The 13,708-nt window shown below is 42.3% G+C and overlaps 2 protein-coding genes across 3 annotated transcripts; one reads left to right on the top strand and one right to left on the bottom strand.

Moving 5' to 3' along the window:
* Nucleotides 1-2,636: 2,636 nt before the first annotated feature.
* On the top strand, nucleotides 2,637-9,783 carry LOC137290714 (uncharacterized). 2 transcript variants are annotated; one of them, XM_067821803.1, is made up of 4 exons: nucleotides 2,637-2,786; nucleotides 5,941-6,694; nucleotides 7,237-7,607; nucleotides 8,494-9,783. In XM_067821803.1, the coding sequence occupies exons 2-4, from the start codon at nucleotides 5,944-5,946 to the stop codon at nucleotides 9,292-9,294; spliced, it is 1,923 nt and encodes a 640-aa protein (XP_067677904.1). In that variant the 5' UTR covers nucleotides 2,637-2,786; nucleotides 5,941-5,943; the 3' UTR covers nucleotides 9,295-9,783. The 2 variants fall into 2 exon arrangements, with proteins under 2 accessions (XP_067677904.1, XP_067677905.1); XM_067821804.1 differs by having other exon boundaries at nucleotides 2,649-2,782.
* Nucleotides 9,784-10,509: 726 nt separating this feature from the next.
* Nucleotides 10,510-11,686, bottom strand: LOC137292022 (uncharacterized). The gene is made up of 2 exons (XM_067823575.1): nucleotides 11,674-11,686; nucleotides 10,510-11,357 (listed from the first exon to the last, which is right to left on the bottom strand). The coding sequence occupies exons 1-2, from the start codon at nucleotides 11,684-11,686 to the stop codon at nucleotides 10,510-10,512; spliced, it is 861 nt and encodes a 286-aa protein (XP_067679676.1).
* Nucleotides 11,687-13,708: the final 2,022 nt, after the last annotated feature.

Genomic DNA, 13,708 nt, shown 5'->3' with positions numbered 1-13,708 from the left:
ATGGCGGTACGTCTTCTCTTGTGTGTGCATTACATAATGGATGTACATCTTAGCTTCAGTCTCTTAGTAATGCAAGTCAGTGGAAACCGTTAAAGCTGCCAAGTTTGTAAAACGATCATAGTTCGACAAGTTGGCTAAAATCTTCGCATGTTGATTATGTAGACAACGAATATTTTTAACCCTGACATTATATTTTATTCGAAATACTTACGTACTTTGGTATCCGAAACGATGAGCCAAGAAGCCCCTGCATTGTATGTATAATCACATAGGAAGAACTGACGCTGTCAACTCAAATGAGATTGAAACTGTTATGTTAAAAAACATCATACCCCTAACAGTAAATATATCATTGAGTAAGACTGAGTGGGTATGATTTTACGCCGCTTTTAGCAATATTCCAGCAATATCACAACAGGGGGACACCAGAAATAGGCTTCAGACAGTGTTTCCATATGGGGAATGGAACCCGGGTCTTCGACGTGACGAGTCAACGCTTTAACCACTGGGCTACCCCACCGCCCCCACTGAGTAAGACTGAGAGCGTGCATGAGTGAGAAATATTGTAAGCCTAGGGTGAGTGAGTGAGTTTAGTTTTACGCCACACTCAGCAATATTTCAGCCATATGGCGGCGGTCTGTAAATAGTCGAGTCTGGACCAGACAATCCAGTGATCAACAACATGAGCATCGATCTGCGCAATTGGGAACCGATGACATGTGTCAACCAAGTCAGCGATCCTGACCACCTGATTCCGTTAGTCGCCTCTTACGACAAGCATAGTCGCCTTTTGTGGCAAGCATGGGTTGCTGAGGGCATATTCTACTCCGGGACCTTCACGGGTCGTAAGCCCAGGGAGATTCCTTGAAAATTCAGCATAAGCGCGTAAGAGGCGACTAACGTGATTGGGTGGTGAGGATCGCTGACTTGGTTGACACATGTCATCGGTTCCCAATTGCGCAGATCGATGCTCATGTTGTTGATCACAGGATTGTCTGGTCCAGACTCGATTATTTACAGACCACCGCCATATAGTTGGAATATTGCTGAGTGTGGCGTAAAACTAAACTCACTCACTCAGTATAAGCGAAATACCTATGTCTGCGACATTCTGAACTACAATGCCATTGCCCAATCAACTAGAAAGCTATAATTCCTACACCACATCGAACAGAATTCCAGACATAGCTTAAAGTGATGCAAATTTCAGACATTTGCAGTTTTTTGAAGAAAAAAAACAAACCAAAAAAGCCCCAAAAAACCAGCATGCACGGATACATATTTTACTGACGAACCTAGAAACATCATCGTGGATAACCTTGCATCAGCAGGGATACTACCAAATACATCATTTGTTAGTAGTTGTCTTGGTGTCTCGGAGCACCCATAGTACCCACGGTATGAACCCTAGCTATAAGCAATATTTCAGGGATTCTCGGAGCGTGGTTCACTTTCTCGGATGCTAACGGTAACATTATCAAAGTAGTTCAGGGTGTCTCAGAGTACCCATTGTATTAACACAAGCTAAATTAAGGGTGATATAATATTATAAAAACAGTTCAGGGTGTCTCGGAGCACCCATAGTATTAACACATGTTAAGCTAAGGGTAACATTATCAAAATAGTTCAGGGTGTCTCGGAGTACCCATAGTATTAATACATGTTAAGCTAAGGGGAACATTATCAAAATAGTTAAGGGTGTCTCGGAGCACCCATAGCATTAACACATGTTAAGCTAAGGATAACATTATCAAAATAGTTCAGGGTGCCTCGGAGTACCCATAGCATTAACACTAACTAAACTAAGGGTAAGACCAAGTCAGCGAAGGTCACCTGACACGGATGTTGTGAACAGTAGTGAAAGAGGTGACTCAGTTGCACGACTCGTTTTTGTTGATGATGTTTCATGATGCACAATACATGAGGACTTACAGTGGAGATTAGCGTCCTTTAAGGACGTGCATTTCAGTGATTCGACACGCAAACATGTCGCAACAATATTGTAAACAGCCTTTGAAATTCAATGTTCATTCGGACAGTGTGAGTTCTATAACTTGGTCGCTGAAACAAATACTGGAACACGAACATTAAAAGAGATATGCAGTTGATTATAGTGTTCCAGGTGCTCCACCTGTATATATCACGCCTCACTGACATACAGAAATATGATGATAGTAGTGGGTGAGTGAGTGAGTGAGTGCAGGCGTAGATGAATGTGTTGCCTTGTGAAAAAATAGCTATCTTAATACATATATATTTGTACTTCGAATGTACGCCTCATAAACAAGACTCTTTAAAAATCATGAATATACTGGAATTCCTGAAGTGTTTTCTCATGTTGACACCGTGCAGGTGGAATTCAGAGAATTACACGCGAGCACGGACATCTCGTGCCGATAGTGAGTGTCAACGCGTCTTGTGTTATATTGCACACGAACCTCATGATGGACAATTTCCTTCGATATTATTAGGTTATCTGATATATCTTTAAGTGCTGTAATAACTACTGCCAACATTATTTATTACAGAAAATAAGCTTAAACCCCTGAATTAAGCAAAATGAATCAATAACATAGCGCTCGTTTGAAAATTGATCACGTCCGCGGGAATGTCTCGCAACTTAGTACAAGGGAGACAACTCCATATTTATCTCGCTGACCTAGATAGAAGCCAGCGAGAACAGGGTTGTTGATAGTGAGATACAACTGAGACATCGACCCGTCGATACCGCTGTTTGTTATTTGACTGCTTCATGTGAAACACCGATTCTGACCAAACAAATGTAGGTAAGTTTTGAACAGTTTATACTAAGTCTCTCGTGGATATTGTTCCTATATAAATTACGGCGGCACTGAAATTTGGCGATGTTGAAACAATCGATTTCTCAGCGAACGTGTCTCAAATATGGCCGCCGCTATAATTACAGTGAGACTAGGTGTGGCAGCTTGCAGTTCGCCGTGTACGACAAATATGGTGAATGTTTATGGTTCTAAACATGTCAGTCTTGCTTTGAATGTATGTTCAGACTCTCTTGTCTGTTGCCGACGATACAGGGAATAGCAAGAACTGATTATTGTTATCGTATCAGAGATAACCATTGTATAACAGTATTAACACTAGTTATATGTTATGACAGAGATCTATTCAATAGGTCTAGTAATACACTGGGATGTAGTTAGTGAGTTAAAATTTATCGTCACATCGGTAATCTTTCAGTCATATCGTGACGACCATCGGGATATAGATATAATGACACCAAACTAACTGTAATTATTGTTTTATTATTATGTCCCCGTAAATATATCACAATGGGGAATAGAAAATGACGCCCAACTGTTGGTAAAACATACTACCCATCAAAAGTTTAGATTCACTAGTATAATTGTAGCCACTTCCTTCAGTCAGCTTTTCTAAACTATACTTTTCAAAAGATTCCACACTGTTTAAAAACACTGTTTACACATGAACTGATGTACAGTAAAACAAATTCATAACGTTGAAAAGATTATTGTCAAGAGTTTAACAAATGATGAAAATCGGGTGGTCAGACTCGCTTACTTGGTTGACTCATGTCATCGGTTCCCAATTGCGCAGATCGATGCTCATGTTGTTGATCACTGGATTGTCTGGTCCAGACTCGATTATTTACAGACCGCCGCCATATAGCTGGAATATTGCTGAGTGCGGCGTAAAACTAAACTCACTCACTCACCATGACGTGTCCCACCTGTCTATAACTAATGACGTATCCCACATGTGTGTATATCTTATCGTGTCCCACCAGTCTGTATACCATGACGTGTCCCACCTGTCTATAACTGATGACGTGTCTCACCAGTCTGTATACCATGACGTGTCCCACCTGTGTTTATATCATAACGTGTCCCACCAGTCTGTATACCATGACGTGTCCCACCAGTCTGTATATCATGACGTGTCCCACCTGTGTTTATATCATATCGTGTCTCACCATTCTGTATATCACGACGTGTACCACCTATATGTGTACCATGACGTGTCCCACCAGTCTGTATATCATGACGTGTCCCACCTGTGTTTATATCATATCGTGTCTCACCATTCTGTATATCGTGACGTGTACCACCTATCTGTATACCATGACGTGTCCCACCTGTCTATAACTAATGACGTGTCCCACATGTGTGTATATCTTATCGTGTCCCACCAGTCTGTATACCATGACGTGTCCCACCTGTCTATAACTGATGACGTGTCTCACCAGTCTGTATACCATGACGTGTCCCACCTGTGTTTATATCATAACGTGTCCCACCAGTCTGTATACCATGACGTGTCCCACCAGTCTGTATATCATGACGTGTCCCACCTGAGTTTATATCATATCGTGTCTCACCATTCTGTATATCATGACGTGTACCACCTATCTGTATACCATGACGTGTCCCACCAGTCTATAACTTATGACGTGTCCCACCTGTGTTTATATCATATCGTGTCCCACCAGTCTGTATATCACGACGTGTACCACCTATATGTGTACCATGACGTGTCCCACCAGTCTGTATATCATGACGTGTCCCACCTGTGTTTATATCATATCGTGTCTCACCATTCTGTATATCGTGACGTGTACCACCTATCTGTATACCATGACGTGTCCCACCTGTCTATAACTAATGACGTGTCCCACATGTGTGTATATCTTATCGTGTCCCACCAGTCTGTATACCATGACGTGTCCCACCTGTCTATAACTGATGACGTGTCTCACCAGTCTGTATACCATGACGTGTCCCACCTGTGTTTATATCATGACGTGTCCCACCAGCCTGTATATCATGACATGTACCACCTATATGTGTACCATGACGTGTCCCACCAGTCTGTATATCATGACGTGTCCCACCTGTGTTTATATCATATCGTGTCCCACCATTCTGTATATCATGACGTGTACCACCTGTCTATAACTAATGACGTGTCTAACCAGTCTGTATACCATGACGTGTCCCAACTATCTGTGTATCATGGCGTGGCCCACCAGTCTGTATATTATGGCATGTCCCACCAGTCTGTATGTCACGATGTGTCCTCTCTGTCCGCATTGCATGCTGTGTTTACCATACTATATTTTGCTAGTTGGCCGTTAGGGCCTGCTGCTTCGTGCTGGCTTTAAAATCTACAGGCCCTGAATGAAATCTGTAGACCCATTTTGTTAATGTCAAACCAATAATATAAAACAGACTTCATTGTACACAGTTTTATATTATTTCTACAAAAAATCAATCGGTGAAGCCTGTGACGTAGAATGAAGTTTGTGTTCATTAAAGACCGGTGTTGACTTTCCCGTGCGGAAAACACTACCAGGAAGTGAAACTTTAAGTTATCGTAACATGAAGGACGATTCATGCACGTTAATAAAGAAAAAATATGGTAAACATTCTGCTTAAACACAATGACAGGTAATTTACTGAAGGCCATAAGAGCCCGCAAATATTTGAAACTGCCGGTCCGATACTGTAGCAACCGGTGCTGGACCTACGAGCAGGCGATTAATTCGAACGCTGATTTCACGACCTGTCCCACCTGTCTATTTATCAATATGTGTTTAAGCTATCTGCATTTCATGACCTGCCCCACCTGTGTGTATAACATGACGTGTCCCAGTTGTCTGTATATCACGACGTATCCCACCTGTCTATATAATATGCAAGCTATTCATGAAATGTAGCGTGTCCATCCATGTATTACAAACAAACATGGAAATTTCACCGCCTCACATTATGTGCATGCTTTCAATGTTCATATTAGACCCGGGTTCGAGTCCCCTCATGAGTACAATGTGTGAAGCCCATTTCTGGTGTCCCCCACCGTGATATTGCTGGAATTAATCTAAAAGCGATATAAAATACAGCTCACCCACTCACTTTTTAGAGTAATTTTCTACTCATCTTTCAGGAAATGGCAATGGACCGACAATACTCCAAGGAATTTTTCCATTCCTTCATTGATTCCATGCAGAAGCTGTGCCGCCAGTACCTTCAGTTTGACCAGGCTGTTGAGCTGTGTGGCTATTTATCTCTTGAAATTGACAACAGCAAGAAGGAGAGATATGTTCTCAGTGAACTAGTTCAGAACTCGGGGGATGTCATCAGCGAGAGCTACTGCACCAAGGCATTCAGAACAGTCAGGAGAAGCAGTAAGAGTCCGCAGAGGACCGAAGACAGTGGTCCTCCGTGGAAGGCGAGGATTCTACGCGAGGACAATGGGCAAATATCCAGGGACTCAGGTAAACTGACCCAGCGAGAGAGAAGCCAACCAGGTCCAGGAACTGTAGGATCTTTTAACAGACCGGGTGAACAGAGTGCAAGCTTGGATAACTCTCTTCCCTCTAAGTCCGTTTCGGGATCTAGAGTTGCGAGCTATAGTCAAAGATACAGCCCAGTGGAATCGTTGTCAGTTGCTCAACGGAGACAGAAACATATTCCACATCCTCAAGCACCCCCAGAAGCTGTTCCCGTCCAAATGTTTACTTCCAAATTTGTACGTGATGGAGCACATGGTCCACACGGTCCATGGCAACAGGTGATTCCCCCAATAACAGATAGCGAGGGTTTGGAAGGCTGTGCTGGATCTGGCGGTGGCCCAGGATCTGGGAAGAGGAAACCCACACCCGAGAGCCATGTGATGACAGGGAGCAAGAAACTTAAAGGTATGTGTTCTGTCACTGGCCGCTCTGTCCTGTCATCCGTCCATTCAGCGTGTCACGACCCTTGATTCGCCCGGGTTATGATGTTTAGTACATGAACAATTTCACACTGCCCACCGTCCTACAGACATCCCACATTACTGGTGGGTGAATTCGGTATACACGATACTGAGTGGCATGTCAGTTAAATGATGGTATGTCAGCTTCATGTTGACGGTTCAAGATGATATGGGGGAGAGACCAACGTATCTTTTTGTCTTTGTATAACACCGCACTCAGCAATATATCGGCTGTGTGGCGGCGGTGTGTAAATAGTCCTGTCCAGATCAGGCACTGTAGCATAAACTGCATGAGTATGGATCTATGCAGCAGAAAATGACCGAAGTGGTACAGGATTAGGCGTTTGCCATTTGTATACAACCCATGATCACATAAATCTGGAAGTCGACGATCATAGCTTCCAGCCACACACAAGGGACGCGATTCTGTGTAATAACTTGCGGTGCTCTATGATGCTCAGTTCACTTTACACTTTTGTCTTTCAGAGTCACCAGGGCCTTCTCTGACTCCTGCATCTGGCTCCCATACCTCCTTCCCTGTCTCTACGTTGTCAAGTTCCCGACTCCCCTCCTCACAATCCGACTACAGTGACACGTCCCCCGTCATTACAGAAGACATGCCAATCATTGTGAAGGAGGAAGGCGTCCCATTCCTTGTGATCAACAACCAGGAAGAGGGCCTCGAAACAAGCGGTGAAGGAGACTTGGAAGTCGAGAAACTTATTCAGGAAGGAGGGGTAGATAACTCTTGTCTTTTGGACGGAGATGCTGTCGGACAGTTGCTAGAGACTTCAATGACCGAAGACATGAATAAACACACTTCAAGGAAAACCCGGGGGCATGTTAAACTGTTTCAGGTTGGTTCGTTGTCAGTGTTTCCTATTGTCATGTGTGGGCGATTCAGATGTTCCCCCTACCTCCAAATACCAGACATGATCAAGAAAGTAGCATAAGCACGATCGGACCGTCTCCGTAGAAAAACAAATGCTGGGATATGTACCATGATGATGATATGAGATGGCGAAATGGACATCAACCTAGAATGTCATCTGAATGTAACAGTGACAAACCGGGTCAGGGTTAAAGGCTTAGTGCCAGCCCGATGCCAGTTCACCCGTTTTATTATACATACAGTTCTAATTGATCCATGTATGTTAGATGGTAGCAACGCTAGAAATTTGCTTGTCTGATTCACATGGCACGAACAAATCCATCCATCCATCCATCACAATGTGTCTATGGCACATCCTCATTTTCCCACGATGTCAGTTTATTCCAATTAACGTTACAAAGTGAAAATGTTTTTGTTTGTAGTTCCATCCAATTGTACACCCACTTATATGGGTAGAACTACAATGACATGAACGTTGTTCTTTCAGAAGTCAACAGACGGTTACATCCCATTATGCCTACAATCCCAATTTACCTACATTATTATTGTCATTTTCCCTGTATTGTCTACAATTACCTTTCGGCCATGCTCAGTTTAGTAAGGGTAGAAAAGGTCAGCAAATTAACCTTACTTCCTGTCCACTAGGCTGCATGATATTGTTTTAACGTGTTGAGAAGACAACCCATCAGACCTACACCCAATGCACGCATGTGTCTGTGAAAATACAGCAGTCGGATGAGGCATGTAGGAAACACAGCAGAAACACACCATTCCAAAACCGCAGCTTGAGTATCCATTTCCTTATGGCTTAAGCAACACCTGAACCTAACTCTGTTCTGTATATTTTTCAGGAGTATCTTGTATCCCAAGGCATCACTATCCCCATGCAGGGGCTGCCACCGGCAGACCTCGACAATGTTCTGGGAACGTTTTTCTGGGACATCAGAAAGGACAACGGGGAAGAGTACGAGCCCTCTTACTTGAAAAACATGCAGTCCAGCCTTGAACGACATCTCAAATTCTGCGGCTACAGCTTTTGTATCACCCGGGACAAGATATTCGAGAACAGCAGGACCAAACTGAAGGACAAACAGTCCTGGCTTATCCAGCAGGGGAAAGGAATGCTGCCTAACAAGACTGTATTCCTCACCGAACAGGACATAGACGTGTTGTTCCAAATCCAGAAACTGGGAGATTATAATCCTGATGTTCTATTAAATACGATTTGGTTGATGGTGAATATAAATTTTGGGAATGTTGTGAAGAATGTTCGAGACCACGGCGATCTCTTGTGGGGGGACATGGAACTGCAGGTGGACTCATCCGGTAGGGAATGTGTGATGTTGAATAAGTCCCCCTTTCCTGTGGTGCATCTGGACAACACGGTGCCTTCTAACAGGTGTCTTGTTAGGCTTTACAAGACCTTCAGAGACAGTAGAGGCAGATATGTTGAAGGCACTTGCCCTTTTTATCTGTGTCCCAATCCATCGACAGTGTCTGAATGGTTCAAACCATCCCCCGCTGGTGTTAACCGACTGAACAATATGGTTCGAAGGATCGTCGAAGGTTCTGGTCTTCCGCTTGAAAGGAAGTACACCAATTCTAGTATACAGATGTTGATTAGGGGGCCATTGAGATGTCTGGCCGACTAGATCCAAAGAATATGAGTGCTTGTGGACTCTGCTGCATTCGACGACCTGACTGCAGTATTGCTGAAAGCAAAATTAAACAAAAACCAACTTTCTGCCCTAATTCGACATTTGGTATCAGCGGCACCAATGTCTATAGATGGATGGCCATGGTTCTTTTTGATACTGAGCTGTAGTGTACATGTTGGAATAATGTTTAGACATATATGCATGTCTTTCAGGGAAATACTGTTTTGATGTTCATAATTTGAGTTGTGATTCCGTTTCTTGCTGCGGTTCTACAGATTTGTGTTTTATTTTGATGTTTTATTTATTTTCAACTTAATACGTGCCACTGGTACTGGTTTATCCAGGTTATAATTGTTGATTACTGTATGCCAATGACAGTATTTCTGTATGTACTTCTTCATATGAGCTTCGGGAAAGAAGTGATATCCTACCACATGACATTCATGATATGCAATAAAGCAGTAACAATAGCAATTTGGGAAATTTTCGTGTGTATATTTGGTTTATCAATATTCCAGTTACGTAGCGACGTCTGTAACTAATCGAGTCTGGACCAAACAATCCAATGATCAACAGCGCTGGCATCTATCTACGCACTTGGGATACGATCAACAAAGTCAGCGAGCCTGACTAACCGAACCCGTCAGTCGCCTCTTACGACAAGCATGGGTTGCTGAAGGTCACTAGGCTCTAAACAGGTCTATTTCACCTTGTTCTTTCCAATGTAACATGGTTATCGAACTCAAGTCTCCAGGTTACCCCATCACCTCATGTAGAAATTGGAGTTCGGAACTATTTGCAAAAACATTTAGGATCGATGTACAAAGCTTCAGGCCGTACCAAATACAGGCCGATGTCATATAACATTTATGCCATAATACAGTGAGACGTTAAACAAACTTCACGAAATCAGCTTGAAATGTGATGTTTTATTCATTCAATTATGATGTCCTGTTATGATACATAATCCGATGATCACTAGTTCGCTATTATTTCGTCACTTATTTTGGCACATACCCTGAACATATAAAGTGTCGCCATCTCTACGATTATGCTTAGAAATCAATTTCACGGGAATCAAGTCTTTGGAAAACTGCCCAGAAGGACCGTCATAACCAAATGTGACATGTTTGCCAAAGATACGAAAATGTTCAACCCCATGAATATTTTACCTGAGATTCTGACAATGCATGTTGGACAAACGCAGTTTCAGTACAACTCTGATGATGGCGGTATCCAGCCTGTCGTGTTGGCTGTATTCACCCTTTGTCTTCCAGTATTCCTGATATATGTGCAGTGGATATGATAGACAAAAACGACCTTACAAGGGTTAAGAACACGGAAACTCAGAATATTCTGGAACACCCATGTTATTACCAAGTCAATGCCCCACGCCATGGTATCCGTTGACAGAAACTTAATGGCGGATGGTGGAATATATCCATGCGGAACAAAAATATACGTGTCATGAGATCCAACAAATTTGATTCCTTCATCACAAAAGTCACCTGACATGTCACATGATTCTTCCAGTCTGCCATGACGAGTCAATGCATACATCAACCTCTCCGATTTCAATCTTTCGATGTCGATGAGGTCAAATCCTCGTTCTGGATAAACGTCTGCTTGAGTTACCATAACCAGTCGACCTTGAAGTTTCTCAAATGCAAATCGGAAAGTCGAAATCGCTTGCCTGGTGTTTTGTAGATAGTGAAAAAATAGTTTCCGATGGAAAGGAACATTGGAAAGTTTCTTTCTAACATAATCAGGAAGTAAGTCTTGGTCGTAAAGGAGGTGGACGTCTTGTATGTGCGGATGTAACAAGGTTCTGGTAAGGCCTGTTATGTATTCTTCCGCTCGAGCCTCTCTCTGACTGAGACTGAGAGCTGAATATCCAGGGCTATTCCAAGACGGGTCGAGCAAGTGTGGAAACGTAAGAATAACAGAAATCCGCTGCTTCCCATCGGCTTGCTTTGGTGCTGTAATCCTATAGTGTAGAAATGCCAGTGTACACGCTGTCGTTGTGATTAAACCAACTATGGCACATCCAGGCCTCCCTGCAACAAGAGTACGTCCATTTTACGACTGACGCTACAATGTGCGCGTCATATTTGCAGACTGTTAGATTGTTTGTTGCTTGTTTTACGCCGCACCCAGCAATATTCCGGCTATATTACGGCGGGCTGTAATTATAAATACGGTTTATTAATGCGACACAATAAGCATCGCATTTTTCGCATTAGTTTATCGCTCGCAAAATGTTCCTGGTTTACAGTATAATCTATAAACCAGTCAGTCTAGTGACTGACACTATGAGCGTCGATCTTCGCAAGTGGGTCATGATAACGTACAAACTAGATCATCGATCCTGACCATCTGATCGCATGTCTATCCTTTCACGATAAGCATGGGTCGTCGAATCCAAATCGAACGCGAACCTTTGTCGGAGGTTATTGTTACTAGAACCGTCACTGGACATGCTTTTCAGATATTTCCAAATATAGAATAATCAGATACCGATAAACATTGGAAAAAACAGAACTTGGCTCCATTGAATATCTATATTAAACAAACTAGAGATAAAAAGCCCAGAACAAGCAAAAACAAATAACAACAACAACAACAACATTACAGGTGTGAAATATAGCTCACGTCTCACGCAAATAGCAACAGATTACGAAACGTTAACTGAAAAATATGCACGATCTTGCGGTCTTACTCTGGTCAAATGATGAGTTGTCTCCCTTCACATGAGCAAAAAACTGTTTGTAATACGTATGTCATTCTCTTCCCACAAAGGTTACTTGTCATATCTTCCTACGAACCTCTGTTCTAATACGGCCATATTTCGCGGTTCTCATAAAAACCCCTAACGGCAAAAAATGGCAGCAGATTTATCTTCCTTTTTTTCTGTCCAATTAGACCACGTGTTACATCGACTTACACTGACAAATGCAAGCAATGTGAAGAAACAAAAATGACACGACTGAGTTCTGTCTAGAAGAAATATTTGAGTATCGCGCTCGGGAAGAGGTTCCAGTTTTCACGATGCATCGGGAAATTACCGAGGTCTTTCGAACGATCACTTTTGAAACAAGGTCGCTGATTGCACTACTAAATCTGATTGCCTCCAATCACGAGTCTTTAACACTCGCACCATGGAAGGGTCGTATTAGAACAGAGGTAAAGTATTAAGATGTGTCAAGTAACCACTGTGGGAAGATAATGTACGTATGTATGAATAAAAGCGCATTTACGACACACATTATATATACCCCCACCGCCATATTTAGATATAATCTTCAAAATAAAGTAGGGGATAATGAACTTTCAATTCGGATAGGAAGTGTAAACGTTAACAAACGTTTCAAGGACAGACATCTTATGAACACACCACCTTTTCCCTCTATTACCACCCCTAAACACAACGCACGATATGCACGTGCACAACGCAGTAGCCCCATACACGTGCATGTGGTCCCATTCTTGATTTTGACGTGTTTTCAAGAAGGTCCAGAAATCACTTAGAACATTAACACATTTGTTAGTGTTTGTTTCTAGTCGTTTGTTTTAAAATAGTATACATGCAAATTACATTCCATACACCAATCATCTTTCAAAAGCGACTACATTCCAAATACCTATGGTTGTAAGGAACAGTGTCAAAAACATTCAGTAATATCATATCAGTACTGATTGACTCCGATAAACTATTTTTAATCGTATATTTAAAAAAATGAAGAGTTTTTTTAAGAGTATATTTTGAAAAGGCCAATTTATTGAGTCATGTTAGGAGCAGAGGCCAACAAGAAACAATACAGAGATATACAATTTGTTAAGAAAGTGCATCTGTTGAGTTGAGGCAAGAAATAACATATAAATGGACGATGCAGTTCTGTCAATTCTGAAAATCCAAAATGATATACCTTTGGAAAGACGCATCTTTTATCTCCCCACTGTACAAGCTTCACGTGCCCCACGTGCATACAGCTGCGCACGTGCATACAGCTGCGCACGTGCAGCACTCGACCCCACAGTCAGTTCATGACAGTTCCTTTGTTGCGCGCAATGGACAACAATGAGATAAGTAACACAAACACCTTAAGGAGCATTTACTTACACGACTTATGCTTCCAACAGATGGAATGACACTTTATGGGGAGATCTTTCGATGTAGACGAAAACAGATCAGACATATGGTAAAACATTGAACTTGAATCCAGCGATTGGGCATACGTGGGTCCTGCTTTGGAGTTTTTTTTACACAATTAGTAGACTGTATATCCGTAAATATCTCTCCCTAAAGATCCAGATTAAAATTGATCTTGAGCAACCCATCCTTGTCGTAACTTGTCGTTTCCGGGATCGGATGGTCAGACTCGCTGATTTGGTTGACACATGTGATCAT

The sequence above is a fragment of the Haliotis asinina genome, chromosome 7 (genome assembly GCF_037392515.1).
Source record: "Haliotis asinina isolate JCU_RB_2024 chromosome 7, JCU_Hal_asi_v2, whole genome shotgun sequence".
Classification (NCBI taxonomy): domain Eukaryota; kingdom Metazoa; phylum Mollusca; class Gastropoda; order Lepetellida; family Haliotidae; genus Haliotis; species Haliotis asinina.
Note: the sequence above shows the minus strand (reverse complement) of the source record. Positions and strands in the feature narration are given on the sequence as shown.